We start from the raw sequence: 18527 nt of genomic DNA on the forward strand, positions 1-18527 counted from the left end.
TGCATTCGTTTGTGTGCTCAGCTTGACAAAGTCTGCTCTGCAGCCTTAACAAAGGGAAGGAAGGAAGCCAGGGGCTGAGTTGAATGCCTGGGGGTGGGGGGGGGATATCACACACACACACACACACACACACACACACACACACACACACACACACACACACACACACACACACACACACACACACACATGCGCTCCAGCTTGTGTCCTGCAGTCTCTCAAGTCTGGGGATATAGCAGTGACAGCTGGCCCAGCAAGCTCTGCATGGGCCCATTCTCTCCCCCTACCGTGCACATGTGCACGCGCACACACACACACACACACACACACACACACACACACACACACACACACACACACACACACACACACACACACACACACACACACACTACCACAACTTCACAAACAGCTGTAAGGCCTGTGATCACACTGTAGGGCCCTCCCAAGTTGACCAGCCATTGTGAAATGTAAATAGTAAAGAGGACAGAACATCCTGTGTGTGCGTGCGTGTGTGTGTGTGTGTGCATGTGTGTGTGTGTGTGTGTGTGCGTAAAACTGAAGTTAATGTGAATATTGGTGTGAAGCATAAAATGATGCATAGCTTGGGCAGTATCACTTGTGCATAAGGAACTGGGGCAAATCGCGTCCGTCGTCACAGCGAGCCTAATCTAGTCACGTGCTCTATGTCTGTAATCTTTTGCATCACTTTGGACAGTTAAAGTAACCATGTTCATTCTAGTTACCCGACAGGTGGCGCTGCAGAGCGGCTGGGTGGAGATGTGCTCAGCAGAAACAACTGGTTTGGAAAGGAAAAGGGAGGGACCAGGAGGTGCAACTGGCAGTGTGGTCCACAACACTCGGGTCGTTCCTGGTCCCGCGGGACACCTGCGGTGCTCGAGGTGGGACCACAGGGGATGGGCGACGACGCGAGACAGCTGAATAACTCAAGAGCGAACAGGATCCAAGGTTTACAAACCCACTTAGCATTTTCCATACTTCAAATTCCTAAGCATCCCCTGTGTTTTTCAGAGTCCACATGATGAGGCCTTTCCTGAGTCAGACCCGGGGTTGTTCTCCAGCACGCGGGGGTTTGGGATCTGGACAAGGGGCCGTGGTGACTTTTGGACTTGGATGAATGAAAGGCGCGCACGGAAAACAGAAAATAGAAACGGGTATAGCAGACAGAGACCGACAGAGGCCGCTCTTGTATAAAAACCGTGCAGTCTGTGGTCAGAGCCGGACCCAACAAGACCCGCTAAAAACCTTTGTTCGGAACCCCAACAATGGCTTGCATTTGACTTACAATGACCTGGTATAAGCATGAGGTCTCCGTCTGAACGGCTGCGGTCTTAAGCTTAAGTACGGGCCGCGGCTACACACACACACACACACACACACACACACACACACACACACACACACGTACGCGCGCGCGCACACACACACACACACACCATGTCACCCTATACTTATGGGTACCCCTCATTGACTGCATTCATTCCCTAGCCCCTAACCCTAACCTTAACTGTCATAACTTAACCATCATAACCTAACCATCATAACCTAATGATCATAACTTAACCATCATAACCTAACCATCATAACCTAATCATCATAACTTAACCATCATAACCTAACTATCATAACCTAACTATCATAACTTAACCATCATAACTTAACCATCATAACCTAACCATCATAATCTTACCATCATAACCTAACCATCATAACCTAACCATCATAGCTTAACCATCATAACTTAACCATCATAACCTAACCATCATAACCTAACTATCATAACTTATCCATCATAACCTAACCATCATAACTTAACTATCATAACTTAACCATCATAACCTAACCATCATAACTTAACCATCATAACCTAACCATCATAACCTAATCATCATAACTTAACCATCATAACCTAACTATCATAACTTAACCATCATAACCTAACCATCATAACCTAATCCTCATAACTTAACCATCATAACCTAACTATCATAACCTAACTATCATAACTTAACCATCATAACTTAACCATCATAACCTAACCATCATAACTTAACCATCACAACTACGTGGCTAACAACTCTCTGTTCTTTAACTCAGGACTTTCTTGTCACTGGACTTTGGACACTGGACATTCAGTACAAGGCAGTGGACTTTGCCACTGCCTTGTATTGAATGAAGCTTGAAACCTTTGATTTTCATCTTGCACTTCACTGTCACTTTAACTCTCTTTTTATTGGTTTTTGGATTTTTTTATTTGTCACCTTATGTTGCTTCTCTTGATGCCTTTTGTGTTTAGAGTGGAGCACTTTGAGTTGCCTCGTTGCGGAGATGTGCTATGAGGATAAACTTGCTTTGCCTGGGTGAGGGGCACAGACGGGAGTGTTGGCCCTAACATGCGTGTCTTTTCACGTCTTTTTAGCCACCATGCAACAAATAGCTGGAATAAACTTCCAGGACATTTGAGACTTGCTCCCACACTTTATTAAAACATATTAAAAACGATTATGTTCACCATTGCTTTCTGCTAGGCTGCAAACCTTGCACTTTGACTTTTGCCAAGTTGTAGACCTTGCATTGCATTTTGATTTTGTTCTTTAATTTAAATGTATTTTTTGTTACTTGTTTGTTAAATCCATTTTTTGTTGTTGTTTGTTTGTTGTTGTGAAGCACAGTGGGTCTGTATGAGATGTGCTTTATATATAAAGTTGCCTTGCCTTGCTAACCTTAACCCTTACTTTAACCTAATCTTAATACTAATTTTAACCTTAAACCCACGTCCTTAACCCTAAATAGACCCCGGACCCATTAAATGTCCTCGCAAGGTAGGTGCTTTCTGTTTTTTCCCCCCAAAATAATGGCACGTATACACGCGCACGCGCACAAACACGAGCAAGAGGAGACTCAGTTAAATTGAGCCCGTTTCCCTACATAATCCTGCCCTATCATCCTTATGATCTCTGCTAGTCTTTAGCCTGCGCACAAGGCCAAACGCTGAGTCCAGATCAACTGATTCAATCAATGTCTTTGATCCTCTGTGACGAGTACACGTGGCCATTGTAACGCTAGTTAATGGTCAGGGCAATCTGCATATGAAACCGATCGGTGTTTTCTGTCGTTATGCCGCTGTATTGTTTAGACCGAAGAGGTCACTTAGATGAGTGATGAAACGTTTCTCTCCACAAGCGTTGTGTCCAGATGAACCGATTCATCTTTCTGTGATTTTCCTACCTGGATTATTCAGCATGCATAAAGACAATATTGGCCATGTCACTTTCGCGCATGCGTGGCCGTGCCCTGTAGCGGTAACACCCCTTTTTGACATGCAGAAAAGCCGAGCTCACATGTAAACCTTGTACAGAAAGTAAAGGAAATGTGAAAACGAAACTTTTCCAGCGCTTCTCGTGTAAACGGTCGCGCTCTCCGCGTTCACGAACCGCGCGGATCTCCGCGGCACAACCTGCAAATGAGGCAGTTTGAGCGGCGTGACGGTGTCTGTCTGACATGTGGCGCAGATGACGTAGTAAGGCCCCCCTTTCAACTCCAATATGTTCGAGTTAGAAAAGAAAACAAATCTTCTCCCGAATACTTTGTGCATATGTAAACTCACATATACAATTCGCGCATTGAAAAACTGAGAATTATGACTTTAATTTACCCGAGAAGCAAATGGGGTCGATGTCACGTGACCGGTTTCGGAAGCGTCTATTGGTTGAGTGTCAAGCCTCGTAGACGTTCAACCACACACGTCCGTGAACACGTTTCGTGTCGGTTTATTATCGTCCTCGTCTGTTTGTGGGATTGATTCCTCGGCTGGGGTGGGTTTTATTTTCCTTGTGTATGTCATAACACGATTGCAAGTTGTAATTAAAGGAGTGTTGTTGAACATTGTGTGCGTGTACTTTTCACTTAGCGTCGGTTTGACAGCAGGTGGACGGGCGGCGCGACCGCGGGACGTCCGCGCGGTAGACGCAAGGCTGTGGCTGCGAGAGAGCACATGGCCTCCCCACAGGTTTACAGCTTAACGGCACAGCCACCGTGTCATCAATAACTAATGGCACCGCCGGGTCATCAATAACTAATGGCACTGCCGGGTCATCAATAACTAATGGCACCGCCGTGTCATCAGTAACTGGTGGCACCACCGGTCACTACGCGATCGTAGTTTAACGCGGAAGTTCAACAAGCCTAGCCATCTAAGCCAGGTGTCTTTAAACAGCGGCCAACCTGACTGCCGATCCAGACCCGGTTTCCGCGAGTCGTACCTGTCGTTAGACCAGAACAGCTCGGTCGGAGTAGGGTCGTGTCGCAGCGAATGATTTGTTTGCCTACGAGACGTGGTTTCGGCCAAATCTGAGTTGTTGTTTTTTTACAGGCAGGACTGTGAGCTGGGTCAGCTTGTAAGGAGGGTAAATGCCCTTTTTGTTCCTCTTGATATTTTACGGCACATTTTATAAGCGTTTCAGTCGGTTCACAGGCTAAATGCGCTATAAGAGGATCGCTCGCGCTGCGCTGCTCATAGAATGAGAGCGCGTGTCTCGTTACCCACCGTGGGCAAAGTCATGTGTTCACACCACAGAGTCCTGTGGGTACACGCACCCCTGCCACAATCAAGAATCTCATCTCTTAACTTTCACTGATGAAACCGAATAGGCACGTGTCCGGGTTGGTTCATAAACTCAATTCATTTTTTATTCTTATTTTTTTTGGCCAAAAAAAAAGTCTGCTGGAGTTTGTCCCCCCCCCCTCCCATGTTCAGCATTTACTGTCAACAAAGCTGTGACCTTTGTTGTTTGCATTTCCACTGTGCACACATAGGACAGGGATTCCAGATGTCAATCCCTTCATAAAATAAACACTCCACAATGGGTAATATGTTATGTCTGTATGCATTTCAGTCCCATGCAGGGTACAAATAACAGGACATTGACATGAATCAGCCCTCTAAAATGGCTTCTGATCTGCCTTAACACGTATGCCTACACCGTGTACAAGCATTACGAGCTCCCCCAATCATAATGGCCTATTTGGAAAGAATTCACTTATCGTTCTAATTAATTACTCTTGCTGAGTGTTGACTGGACTCAGCCTGTAATGTTTTCCATTCTGGTTAATAAGTGACAGTTCGGACAGTTGAATTACTGGCATAGCTGATGTTGGACTTTTCCCTGCCCACTGCAAACAGCAGCTTACCATCTTTGAGCTTTGTGTGCATTTGTAAAATCAATACCTGTGAGCATGGTATGAAGAGTACTCGACCTATGGAATAGCAGAGCTGATTTATTGGCTTGTAACAGTGTCGGCAGCATATCGACATCATTTGGGAGTCAAAACAAAGCCGGGAAGATTTGCCGAGTGACTTGTAGAGGATTCAAGTTGTCTTTTGAGCTCTGTAGGTCATCTATGAAAGGTTGCACACAATCTGCTTGTTTTTGTGTTCTGTTTGTAATGCTTTTTAACTGGATTTGTCTAGTTCTTGCTCTTTTCATTCTGTCTTAACTAGCGTTGGTGGCAGTGATAGTTGATTAGGCTGACTTTAGTAGGTTTTATTATTGATATTTTTTAAGCCCAAGTTTTAACCTTGTTTCTGATGCTTTTGGAGCTAGATATTGGGTACATGTCACATCTTTCCTTGTTTTTTTCTTGCAGGAGCTAGGACTGGCTGTTAAAGGGCCAGAGGATGTGGAAGGTGGTGTCTCTGATCTTGCCTCTGGTCATGCTATGTGCCCAGGGGGCCAGCGGCAAGGAGGAGCAGGAGGCACAGCATGTTGGCCATGTTTCAGTGGTAATAGTGGGAGGCACAGGGGACTTGGCGAAGAAGTACCTGTGGCAAGGTTTTTTCCAGCTGTACATCAATGAGGTTAGCAGCGGGTATACCTTTTCCTTCTATGGCGGAGGACTGTCGCCTGAAGCCAAGGCCACACCAGCTCTTTTTGAGATCCTTAAGGGTGTGTCCTGTCCGGAGGACGTACCCGTGGAGCAATGTGCCCTGCTAAAAGAACAGTTCCTGCGGCTATCAAAATACTGGCAGCTGAAGACCACAGAAGAGTATCTGGCTCTGGCTAAGCACATTGATCAGGAACTCAAGGAAGAGGGCATGAAGGAGGCTGGCAGGCTCTTTTACCTTTCAGTGCCCGCCTTTGCATATGCAGATGTTGCTGATAAGATTAACAGTAGTTGCAGGCCAGTCAGCGGGGCATGGCTGAGGGTCGTGTTCGAGAAACCCTTTGGCCATGACTTCGGCAGTGCACAAACACTATCAACTCAGCTCAGAAACTCGCTAAAGGAGGAGGAAATGTACAGGATTGACCACTACTTGGGGAAACAGGTAAAGGAACCCCATATCTTTGCAGTAGATTTAAAAACTCAACAATTATTTGATCTTGTTGATGTACTTTTCTACTTTTGTTAAAAGGTCGTTTCTAAGATACTTCCGTTCAGAAAAGAGAACAAGAAGTTTCTAGATCCCATCTGGAACACGCACCATATTGAAAGAGTGGAGATTGTGTTAAAAGAGACCCTGGATGTTAAAGGTGATGAAACCGTTAAGGCCTGTAAAATGTAAAAATCTGAGGAATACACATTAACATCAGTGATGGAACATTTTCCTGTTACTTTTCTGTCTCCTACTTTTGCCAAGTCCAACTCGGTAAAAGACAACACACTACTGATTTAATCTATGAACAATGTGTTTGGTATGTGTTTCATATTTTAATGATACTGTTATAAAATGACATGAAAATATCCTAAAATGAAGTAATGTGTCCTTGTTCATCTCTCATGTTGATCCCCCAAAGGCCGCATTCCCTTCTATGATCAGTATGGAGCGATCAGAGATGTTCTCCAGAATCACTTGACAGAGGTCATGACCCTGTTGACCATGAGGGTGCCACAGAATCTGAGTGGCAGTGAAGTTCTCCAGAACAAACTGCAAATCTTCAGTTCCTTGTACCCCTTGGGGAGGCATCAAGCTGTCATAGGCCAGTACCAGGCTTACAACGCAGAGGTCCAGAAGGAGTTGAACAAGACCAAGGATTACCACAGTTTCACACCAACCTTTGCTGGTGAGTGTTAAAAGCTTTGGTTTTTTTTCCATTCTGTGATATTCACTCCATTAAAGGTGCTACGTGTAATATTTCATCTTTTGCGAAGCATAATATAGCTAACTTTCAGCCGTGGTTTCTTAATGCGAGTGGTTGAAACAAAGGCTCGCACACACCCCATACCCCACTCTCAAGATTTCTGCCTACAGAAATATAGAGGCCTAGCCAAATGTTTTGTGTAAGAAACAAGACTTTGCTTGTGCTCGCTGTCTTCAGCAAACTATGCAGTGATCTCAGCGAACAAAATCCACCAAAGGCATTCAAAAAAATAATAAATGCAAATATGCTGTGTATATGCTGCCTTTGCATCGGAATGTAATTGTCTTGCTTGCTTTGGTTTGTTGCGATTATTCACTTTGTTGAATGACAGAGCTCAAGACTCCATCTGAGTTACACACGACAGCTTTTAAATTGTGTGCTGCACTCTCGGTTGGTAAGAAATGCAGGAAAAAAAATGTCATTAACCATTTCTTTTCTTATTTCCAGCGGTAATTGCACACATTGATATGGCCCAGTATGATGGATTGCCGATCATAGTGACCTCAGGGAAGATGTTAGATGAGCGGGTGGGGTACGCACGAGTTCTTTTCAAAAATGACGTTTTTTGCATTCAGAACTCTGACAACATTCATTGCAAAAGAAAACAAATTGTTTTTTACTTTGGCCATGGCAGCCTTCAACATCCAGCAATTCTAGTAACTAAAAATCTGTTCAAGCCATCTCTAATAGACAGTGATTGGAAGGAAGTGACACAGCATAAAGATGTTGATATTTTAGGCTTGCCTGTCTCGGACTATTATATACAAGCTCCAAAAGTGGAGAGGGATGCTTATGCAGAACTCATCAGCCAATTTTTTGCTGGACGAAAGGATAGCTTCATTAGCACTGAAAACCTCCTGGCCTCCTGGGGCTTGTGGACACCACTGCTGGACAGCCTGGCCCAATCTTACCCTCGCATCTACCCTGGGGGTGTAGACAATGGGAACCTACTGGACTTCCACCTAAAAGGAAAGGAGCTCAAGTATGCCAGCGAGGCGGTGGTCATGATCATGCCTGACAAACTGCAGGGCTCGACAACAGACAATTACCACGTGATGCAAGGCAAGTTTCGCAGCGCTGACATGGTGTCCGCCTGGGCTGAAGAACTCGTGGAGCAGCTAGCTGTAGATCTGCAGGCAGCGGCTGAGGCAGCATTGAATGAGGGGGGTGTCTTCCATCTTGCCCTCTCAGGAGGCTCCAGTCCACTGGCCCTATTCCAAAGGTTAGCCCAACATCACTTCTCCTTCCCGTGGAGGGACACCCACCTATGGATGGTGGATGAACGCTGTGTGCCCCTCACAGAGCAGGAGTCTAACTTTCACAATTTGCACAACCTCCTGCTCCAGCGTATCAGGATACCATATTACAACATTCACCCGATGCCCGTGCAGCTCAACCAGCGTTTATGTGTGGAGGAGGATGGAGGAGCTCTGCTCTATGAAAAAGAGATCACGCAGTTAGTGAATGGCTCCAGCTTCCACTTTGTAATCTTAGGTGTAGGCTATGATGGTCACACAGCCTCCCTGTTCCCTGGTGGTAAAGTGGATGGCCACGCGGACAGTCTGGTGGTACTCACCGAGAGCACCATTAAACCCCACCAGCGTATGAGCCTCACTCTCAAGGCTATTAACCGTGCCCATAATGTTGCCCTGTTGGTTATGGGTAAGGGCAAGCATGAGGTGATCACCCAGCTGAGTCGGGTCAAAGACGACCTAAACAAATGGCCTGTCACTGGGGTTCATCCTACTAATGGCAGGCTTGTGTGGTACATAGACTATGATGCACTTTTAGGATAGGAGTTACCGATCAAGCTGTCTGGTCTTTGACACATGACAAATTTTCTTGCAAATCGACTTGAATGGTAAAGTTTGACCAAGAATGCACATAATGGGCCTGACCCTACATGTACTGAGCCTCAACACCTTTACGGAGAAGCCAAATGGTAACAGCTTCTTCCTCTTTGACTAAAATAATAATAAGTATGCAAAAAAGACCTAGGTCGAATTATGTTTTCAATTTTCATATGTTTATTTTAACCAAGTTGGGTACCGGGTGAGTGGGGGTTGCCACAAAAAAAAAAAAATCCAGTGTGCGTCAGAACGTTTGAAGTATCACAGGAAATTATTTGAATTAATTTATGGTGTACTTTACTGCAGCTTACATTATATGGATGACCAAAAAAAAAAAAGTGTGGAAAATGATTAGCAAATACAGTTTGATCCAGGTTATGTGGGTTTTGTTTGTGATTAAAGTCACGTATTCCATGCGAGATTTCAGGTGAAAATTAGAAACTGTTTGCAAATGTACAATCAGTACTTCAATCTTTACTGCTGGATGGGACGTTTTACTGATATTGAGATGAGTAGGAGGAACCTCCCTCCTACGCTTCTCATTGCTGAGAGGAAAAGTAGGTCTGTGTTTGGCCGTGGAAACAACAGTTTATACATTTATTTACTGGTACCGAACTCATAATGGTATGATATAACACTATGGTGCCTTAAACTAGTATGTGTCAAATGCCTCAGACCTTTGTAATACAAATCTGGACGGTGCTGTAAGACTTTGACTATCTGGTGTTTGGCCAGAAGGCACATTGCAGCGCAAGTGCACTTTGACATTGATGCCACAACCACTGCTTTAATTGTGAGTAAATGTACTGAACTGGTTCACTTGTGGATATGGACTTTCTCTCACTTCAAGAGGAGCAATACCAAATCCCAGCATTCACGTGTCATTACGATGCATTTATTTAGTCTTCTATTGGTGAACATTCACTACAGTTTCCTGCAGCTGGAAATGAGAGAGAGAGATGTTTTGTACCGAGAATGAGTGATTGCACAAAAGAATATTGTGGGTGTGAAAATAAAGGTGTCTGTTTTTTTTTTATATCCACAAATGAGTTGTTTAGAAGTCCAAGAACGACTGTCTTGTCTGCATATGTGTACCTATAATGTGCATGATGGTGGGGGGATGAGCTCTTGCTGTGTACATGGTGTAAATGGGCTGAGAATACCTTTGTTTCCGTGTTTGTAATGGGAGCGGGAGACAGTGAGTTGTCAACCTTTGCTGTTTGAGGTCTTTTGCTGGGTGATAATGGAAAATACTATCATGATAATCACAGATTTACAATACCGATATACACTGATGAGCTTTGCTGGGTGATAATGGAAAATACTATCATGATAATCACAGATTTACAATACCGATATACACTGATGAGCTTTGCTGGGTGATAATGGAAAAATACTATCATGTTAATCACAGATTTACAATACCGATATACACTGATAAGCCTTGCTGGGTGATAACGGGAAATACTATCATGATAATCACAGATTTACAATACACTGATGAGCCAAAACATTATGACCACCTGCCTAATGTGCTGTTGGTCCTCCGTGTGCCACCAAAACAGCGCTGACCCAGGCTGGGCAATATATCGATATTATATCGATATCATGATATAAGACTGGATATCATCTGGGACTTTGGATATCGTAATGTCATGATATGACATAAGTGCACCTTTTCCTGGTTTTAAAGGCTTCATTACTGTAAAGAGATGCATTTTTCTCTGAACTTATTAAGACTGTTCTGTTATATGTCTCTCTCTACCTGTTTAGACATCCTGTCCACATCACTAATGAGTGTTTGTCAAAAATGTCATTTTGTAAATATTTTATGAGAGCACCAATAGTCATCTCTACAGTATCGTCAAAATATCGGTATCAAGGTATTCGCTAAAAAATATCGTGATATTTGATTTGGTCCATATCGCCCAGCCGTACCACCGAGGCATGGACTCTACAAGACCCCTGAAGGTGTCCTGTGGTATCTGGCACCAAAACATTAGCAGCAGATCCTTAAAGTCCTGTAAGTTGTGAGGTGGAGCTGCTGTGGATCAGACTTGTCGGTCCAGCACATCCCACAGATGCTCAATCGGATTGAGATCTGGAGAATTTGGAGGCCAGAGCAACACCTTGAACACGTCATCATGTTCCTCAAACCATTCCTGAACAATGTGTGCAGTGTGGCAGGGCGCACTGCACACTCCCTACACCAGCTTGTGGCCTTCCCACAATGCATCGTGGTGCCATCCTGGTGCGCTGTTTATCTGGTGCCCCAGGTAAACAGCTCACATGTGCCATCCATGTGATCTAAAAGAAAACGGGACTCATCGGATTAGGCGACCTTCTTCCACTGCTCCAAGGTCCAGTTCTGGTGCTTGCGTACCCATTTTAGCCGATTTTGGTGGTGGACAGGGGTCATCATGGGCACTCTGACCAGTCTGCGTTTACACGGTCCCATACTCAGCAGGGTGTGATGCACTGTGTGTTGTGACATATTCCTCCCATAACCATCATTAAAACTTTCTGTGAGTTGCGCCACGGTAGAGCTTCTGTTGGTTCGGACCAGATGGGATAGCCTTCATTACCCTAGTGCATCGATTAGCCTTGGGTGCCCAACATGCTGTCGCCACAGCCCATTGTCAGTAGGTGCTCACCACTGCTGACCCCACAAGCCTGGCCATTTCAGAGATGCTCTGACCCAGTCGTCTGGCCATAACAGTTTAGCCCTTGTCAAAGATGCTCAGGTCTTTACTCCTGCCCATTTCTCCTGCATCCAACATGTGGACTACAAGAACTGATTGTTTGCTAACCATCTAATCTATCCAGCCCTTGACATGTGCCCTTGTTAGGAGATGATCAACATTATTCAGGTCACCTATGAGTGTTCATCATGTTGTGGCTCATCAGTGTGTATATCATGATATCTGATTTCGTATGCAAAAATGCCATATTTGAGAACTGATGTTCATCACATTGAACTGGTTGGTATGTAAGGTATAACATCAAGCCAAAACTAGTTTTCAAATATTACTTTCAAAATATTTCTTACTTAATTTTGTGAGAAATCCCAGGCAACATATCATCATTAACATTAATTTAGACAACAAAATTGTGTATCACGATGTGACAATAGCCACATTCATCCCAATGCAGTACCATTGAAATATGATAAAACCATAATATTGAATTATTGCCCAGCCTTACTTGAGGTCCGTTGCCGGGGAAATCGTGACTAGTCGCATTACAGACTGGAATCTGAATTTCTTTCATAATGTCCCGTGGCATAAGAAAATAATGTACACTTCTATTCATTACAGCCTTTATTAAAAAAATCTATATGTTGTTGGTCTTTGACCCCACAACAACTTCCATAATACTTTTAGATTTTATCTGATCAGCTGCGGCAGAGGGGGTGAATCCATGCGAGGCGATGTGATGGTGTCAAACAGTCAAAGGTTCATTTGGTACTTTTGGAAGTAATAGATAATGTCTTTAGCCTACTTATGTTTGCACTGGTTGTCTTTTTTTTTTAAATCGCTTTGTGCACTGGGTAGTCTGCTGTCACCTCATGATCAATAAACACCAAGTTTTGACTGTTTATCTTTTAAGACTGTGTGTCGGATGATTCTTTGCATGTTTGCTTCTTTGTACCCTCATCAATACAAATCAAAGAGGCTCTTGATTTTGCCGGGGCCCCAAAATGTCCGAAGATGGGGCAGAACGTTGGCCAAGTGGTTAGCACTGTCGCCTCACAACAAGAAGGCCCTGGGTTCGAACCCCAGGCCGTCCCAGGTCCTTTCTGTGTGGGGTTTGCATGTTCTCCCCGTGTCTGCATGGGTTTCCTTCGGGTGCTCCGGTTTCCTCCCACCATCAAAAAGACATGCATGTTAGGGTTAATACTCCTGCCTGTGCCCCTGAGCAAGGCCATGGAAAGAAGAACTGGAGTTGGTCCCCGGGTGCTGCAGCTGCACACTGCTCCTATACAACAGGATGGATTAAACAGATTTAATTGTATGTATGTAAAAACGACAAATAAAGTGTATTCTGTTCTGTTCTGTGAGGGGCTGAGTGGTCCAGGAAGACGACACATTGCTATTTGAACTGTACACGGGTTTGACCATTTTATTTCAGCACAAAATGCATCAAATCTACAGACTCTGTAAGCCGTTTGAACAAATTGAATACAGGTTTTTTTTTGTATTCACTCAGGTGGAAACGGAGGTCACCAGCAACATTCGGTGAGGATGATACCTCTCTCGCAGGGAACCATTGAGTTACTTTGCCTTTGTGTTGCCATAGTTTTGCATTACATTACATGGCGGTGCCATGGACATCACATTAAACATGGATGTGTGGAGTATTAAGTGTCAGCCTGGGACGCCTGGGCTGGCGTGAGGCCGGTTGCTCCTCCCTGGCAGGGATCAGGCCTGCACAGCAGCTTAGTTATCCACAGTCCTCCCTTGACCAGGAAAAAAGCTGAGGGGACACACAACGAGGTTTATTCTCTGGTCATGTCTGAACCGGAGCTTTGTGTACCGTATGAGCTGAGTTTAGACAGTATGAAGGAGCGAGTTTACCCGTGGCGAAGGTACAAGCCGCTGTTAGACTCACAGACAGGTAGTACAGCTCAGGGGTGGTGTGAGCCTGTCGATATGGAGGCATCTCTTAGTTGCTGTACTTTACAGCCTGAATAAAATGTCAACGGGTGTAGGGGACGCTGGGTCTTAACTTACGCACGCCGCTGCTGTCAGTGTCAATATGGTGGTACACAGTCCCTGAGAAAAAGACAAAAGTCCAAACACGTGGTAGGCTGCCCTGAAGCTTTGGGGAACTGGATCGATCAGTGTGAATATCACTGAGAAGCCTGTTAAAAAGACATATATATATATATGTAAAGACACATGTTCAGATTCCACTTGTTTCATGACCACAGGGTTTATCTGAGTGAAGCACTTTCTGATATTACCTGATATACTATATAGTTATAATCTCAGAATACCATGCGGTGTGTATATATATATATATATATATAGTTATATATAGTTATATATATAGTTATATATATATATAGTTATATATATATAGTTATATATAGTTATATATATAGTTATATATAGTTATATATATATAGTTATATAGTTATATAGTTATAATCTCAGAATAGAATAGAATATATAGTTATAATCAGAATGTATAGTTATAATCTCAGAATACCATGCAGTATTTCATATATATATATATATATATACACACATACACACATATGAAATACTATTTATATAGTATTTCATATATATATATATATATATATACACACACATATGAAATACTGCATGGTATTCTGAGATTATAACTCGTAAACGCACCTGATGCAACAAAGGACAAGGCTACGAAGGCTGAGAGGTTATTCAGAAGAGGCTGCTGGCAGTACCTGGAGGACTTTGGCCTTTGGATTATCAAAGCATGCGTCCATTAATAATGTCCGGCTCACAATTTCAAAATGGATCCAAATGAACATTTAGGCTTGATGGCATTAACCTATGGATTTGATTACCTTCCCATGACATAGAACTGAGGGACCAGAACCAGAGCCATGAATATTACATTGACAAGCTGGCTGCAAATGAAACATTAACAACAAATCTGTAATTCAAGAAATCACAATCAGAATGCAAGCAAACGTAGGAAGGAAGCATTAGATTCTCGTGTCAAATTAAAGGAGAAATCTAACTGCTTACTTGTACAGTGATGAAAACATCCGCCGCATTAACACTTACAATTTTAATCTTTGATTCCTCGGTATCCATCTGCTGAAATAATATGCCACGTAGACTAGCATGTAGTGAAACATGATCTGCTTTATCCAGCCATATATCCATATATACTTGACCACATTCCTCAAAACCAACTGACACTGTTCAGCCGGCAAGCTGTCCCGAACGGGAGCACATAAGGAAGGGTCACATTTCACAGTCATGAGGGATCGCATACCCCAGCCCCATTTGCCCTAAGATCTACTTCGACATTCAGAACAAAAAAAATGATCTTTTCAGTTATTGTTGTAATATCCCTGCACTACATCAGCGTGCTTAGGTAAGACAATATTTTAAGGGTGATATGCCCTTAAGGTGAATGGTCTCTGGCTGCCGTTCTGCCCACTCAGTGTCTCCCCATTGTGTGTCAATAGCAGCAGCTGCATGCGCTGTATATATATGTTCACCTCTGCTCGATATTACCACACCACAACCCACCCAACTGCCCAGCTGACAGATGTGAACTGTGCATGCTGATGACATTCCTGTCAGCCGGGCTTTCCAGACAGTCACATTAACGTCCATCATGCCGGTTGACTACAGCGGGACGTGGGACATTGTTAGCAATGAGAATTTTGAAGCGTACATGGTCACTCTCGGTAAGTCCACATTTGAGTCCTACCACAAATGGACGATACAAACTTATCATTACAAGTAAAAGGAATGTATATACATGTATATATATATATATATATATATATATATATATATATATGTGTGTGTGTGTGTGTGTGTGTGTGTGTGTGTGTGTGTGTATATATATATATATATATATTAGATGGACAACTGTGTCTTTGTTCATAATTCATTAATTTACTGCTTTGAGAGAAATGAGAAAGTGCTCAAAGATGTGTATGAGAACTTCCCTTAATTTCAAGGAACTTCTTAAATGTCAAGGCTATTTTGTGATAAATGCTAAAAAAATCCTCCGTATCATGTCAGGATTCCTCTGGTAAGATGGAAGGGTGTCGTGCGTATTGTTCACTAGTCCAAAACTACACATGGACAATAGCAAGTCTGGGATGAGGACTAGTGTTTTTACATCTCGGCTTGCTTCGCCATGTTTACTGCTGACACGAAACTGGGTATACAACGCCCAGAGAAAATAAACGATTCCCTCTCCCCTTTTCTAATCTGGATGTGAATCTGAATGTGAATCTGGAAGTGAATCTGGATGTGGATGCAGGCGGCGGGTTTAGAGCTTGGTAAAGTTAACAGCTTTTCGAGGGCAGCAGGGTTTCATTGCAAACTGGTGGCTTTCCTTATTTGCACACACAGACATCGATTTTGCAACACGCAAGCTCGCCAACATGCTGAAGCCCCAGAAGGTGATTAAGCAAGACGGGGATTCTTTCACAATCCACACGCTCACCACCTTCAAAAACTACCAGTGCTCATTCAAGGTCGGAGAAGAGTTCGAGGAGGTGACCAAAGGCATGGACAACAGATCATGCCAGGTAGACCAAGGTCTTCTTCAGACCTATGACGTACCACAATCAGTGGCTGTGTTCACTTCTGTGTCAAAATAGGGTTGGAAATGTGGTCCTGACAGTGATCACACGCAAATCACTGAGTGGGAAATGAGAGAAAAGCAAGGTGCTAAAACACAATCTTTAAACCCCTGAAAAATAGTGCCTCAATTAATCAATTAAGTGTCAATTAATTAAGTGTCTCAATTACTGCTTTGATACAGCTGTATAAGTGAACCCAGTAGTTGTGCTGTGTTAGGATGGCATCACAAAACAGAAAAACCTCGATTCACAACGTGTTGTTTCACACCAGACGCTGGTAAACTGGGAGGACGACAAACTCGTGTGTGTTCAGCAAGGAGAGAAGAAGAACAGAGGGTGGACCCACTGGATAGAGGGAGACGAGCTTCATCTGGTACGACTCTCTCCTTCACCCCCCCTCCAAAAAAATTGGGTATCTTTTTTTTTCTCTCCTCAAAACTTTATTTATTTACACTAACGAGGTATAGTACCAATTTCATACGAAAACAGTAAACCAGTAAAAAGCAAAATTGTACAAGCCAGAGGAACCCAGAGTCCATCCATTGTGAGTCCTTTTAGAGTTCAAATAAAATGTACTTCCTTTAAAATACTGAAGGCCTTTGTAGCTTTTTTGTTCTCCATATATTCTAACCCCCCCCAACCCCACCCAAGGGTTCAAGGTTAACTTTATTGCCCCACAAAGTGGAAAAATTGGCTTGGGCTTTCACCCATGCTGCAGCCATAGACAGCTAACATCCCACATACAAATACATACAAAGTAAATAAATAATAATAAGAAAAAAATAATAAATAATAAAATAAATGATAATAAAATAAAATAAAAGTACGTAAAGTACATTAAATCAAATACATACAACTCTCTCCTTCAACAGAAACGTTGCTTTAAGTATTGTTTTGTTTTATTTTGTTTTGTTTTGTTAATGACAGCATCACCTTTGGGGTGGTCCTAGGCTGTGAACATGTATGAATTGCCATAACTGCTGTACTTGCTGTAGCCAATATGTGTGAACTGTTCCTTGTGGCATTTGGCAAACGAACAGCTAAGACTTTAAACTGCCCTGCCATACCACTGTAATATCAACGTACACTAAAATACTGGATTGGACAACAATCTGACATTTTGGGAGACTTGTCAGAGTTTTATGTTATGTGTTTATGTTGTGGATTTTTATGGATGTGTTCCTATATTTTATATAATAGTAGGAGTAGTAATAACAACAACAACAACAAAAATAATAACAATAATGATAATAATAATAATAACAATAATGATAATAATAATAACAATTGTGTTTTCCTAAGCAGAATAAATAACCCTCCCCTCAAAGATGTTTATGCTGATATTCATGTGCCCAATAGAGCATTTGGAGGCAGAACCAAATCCCTTGCATCTGGATGTTAAAGACAATGTACGAGAATGAACCTGGCAGGGAAAATGACCATGAGCTTCAGAATAGTATGAGCTACTGTAAAGCCAATATTCAGTGTCCTCCCTTTACCTGTTGTATCTTTGTTTTTGCCTAAGAGAAATTATTCAAAACGTGGTGTTATTCTCTTTCAGGAGCTCTCGTGCGAGGATAAGGTCTGCAAGCAAATTTACAAAAGGAGTGCATAAGGGTTTCCGCTTTGGATGTGGAGATGATTGGATTTTAGATGTGAGCACTACACTTAAAGGGTCCCTCAGTGAACAACATGAACAACAGGAACTATAACTCCACCTCCCTGGCTGTGTCTTCGTGCATTTTAATCCGTATGAAGTGTTGATTTTTGGTATGCCTGTAGTATTCCATACCACTAGAGGGCGGCATACTTTTTATTTGAAAAGATGAAATAAAATAAAACTTGTTGGCACTTTTATTTATGCCGCGAAACTGTTGAAGTCACTGGGTCATTTTTTTTAAATGTATGGGGTGTTGATTTGGGATGGATGTAATATTCCACACCAATAGAGAGCGCCATACGTTTTATTTGAAAAAAAAACTTGTTGCCACGTTTATTTATCCCGCGAGAGTTGGAGGATTCGCAGTAAGAAGCGGTGGTAAGGCATTAATAGAAATGTCTGCAAGTAAGAAGGAGAGGAGGGAGGGTTGACAGTATATCAGCGTTGCTGGTTTTCCAGGAGGGTGCTGTCTGATTAAGTAACAGCGGGATATATAAGGTACAATTTTACAGCGTATGTCCCAACACCTCTGA

The 18527-nt window shown here is 42.9% G+C and overlaps 3 protein-coding genes across 4 annotated transcripts; 2 read left to right on the top strand and 1 right to left on the bottom strand.

Moving 5' to 3' along the window:
- The first annotated feature begins 3659 nt into the window (after positions 1 to 3659).
- Positions 3660 to 12618, top strand: h6pd (hexose-6-phosphate dehydrogenase (glucose 1-dehydrogenase)). The gene is made up of 5 exons (XM_056273753.1): positions 3660 to 3836; positions 5668 to 6346; positions 6434 to 6551; positions 6816 to 7082; positions 7608 to 12618. Exons 2-5 carry the CDS (start codon positions 5699 to 5701, stop codon positions 8954 to 8956), a joined length of 2382 nt encoding a protein of 793 aa, XP_056129728.1. The 5' UTR covers positions 3660 to 3836; positions 5668 to 5698; the 3' UTR covers positions 8957 to 12618.
- A 901-nt stretch (positions 12619 to 13519) lies between these two features.
- On the bottom strand, positions 13520 to 15077 carry LOC130130990 (uncharacterized). Its single transcript, XM_056300854.1, has 5 exons — positions 14788 to 15077; positions 14565 to 14627; positions 14377 to 14456; positions 13744 to 13874; positions 13520 to 13654 (listed from the first exon to the last, which is right to left on the bottom strand). Exons 1-5 carry the CDS (start codon positions 14997 to 14999, stop codon positions 13520 to 13522), a joined length of 621 nt encoding a protein of 206 aa, XP_056156829.1. The 5' UTR covers positions 15000 to 15077.
- A 166-nt stretch (positions 15078 to 15243) lies between these two features.
- rbp7b (retinol binding protein 7b, cellular) lies at positions 15244 to 18205 on the top strand. Of its 2 annotated transcripts, none has more exons than XM_056273804.1 (4): positions 15244 to 15422; positions 16102 to 16280; positions 16606 to 16746; positions 17896 to 18205. In XM_056273804.1, the coding sequence occupies exons 1-4, from the start codon at positions 15350 to 15352 to the stop codon at positions 17947 to 17949; spliced, it is 447 nt and encodes a 148-aa protein (XP_056129779.1). In that variant the 5' UTR covers positions 15244 to 15349; the 3' UTR covers positions 17950 to 18205. The 2 variants fall into 2 exon arrangements, with proteins under 2 accessions (XP_056129779.1, XP_056129780.1); XM_056273805.1 differs by having other exon boundaries at positions 16606 to 16707.
- The last annotated feature ends 322 nt before the right edge of the window (positions 18206 to 18527 follow it).

The sequence above is a fragment of the Lampris incognitus genome, chromosome 2, assembly GCF_029633865.1.
Source record: "Lampris incognitus isolate fLamInc1 chromosome 2, fLamInc1.hap2, whole genome shotgun sequence".
Lineage (NCBI taxonomy): Eukaryota > Metazoa > Chordata > Actinopteri > Lampriformes > Lampridae > Lampris > Lampris incognitus.

Excerpts from the sequence above, each read along its gene's own strand:
- h6pd (XM_056273753.1), top strand. The coding sequence starts at position 5,699 with ATGTGGAAGGTGGTGTCTCTGATCTTGCCTCTGGTCATGCTATGTGCC. Across the intron at positions 6,347-6,433 it reads ACCACTACTTGGGGAAACAG|GTCGTTTCTAAGATACTTCC; the intron begins GTAAAGGAACCC and ends TTTTGTTAAAAG. Across the intron at positions 7,083-7,607 it reads TTTCACACCAACCTTTGCTG|CGGTAATTGCACACATTGAT; the intron begins GTGAGTGTTAAA and ends TCTTATTTCCAG.
- LOC130130990 (XM_056300854.1), bottom strand. The coding sequence starts at position 14,999 with ATGCGATCCCTCATGACTGTGAAATGTGACCCTTCCTTATGTGCTCCC. Across the intron at positions 14,457-14,564 it reads CAGTTCTATGTCATGGGAAG|GCCAAAGTCCTCCAGGTACT; the intron begins GTAATCAAATCC and ends GATAATCCAAAG. Across the intron at positions 13,655-13,743 it reads CACTGACAGCAGCGGCGTGC|GCTCACACCACCCCTGAGCT; the intron begins GTAAGTTAAGAC and ends CCATATCGACAG.
- rbp7b (XM_056273804.1), top strand. The coding sequence starts at position 15,350 with ATGCCGGTTGACTACAGCGGGACGTGGGACATTGTTAGCAATGAGAAT. Across the intron at positions 15,423-16,101 it reads AGCGTACATGGTCACTCTCG|ACATCGATTTTGCAACACGC; the intron begins GTAAGTCCACAT and ends TTGCACACACAG. Across the intron at positions 16,281-16,605 it reads TGGACAACAGATCATGCCAG|ACGCTGGTAAACTGGGAGGA; the intron begins GTAGACCAAGGT and ends GTTTCACACCAG.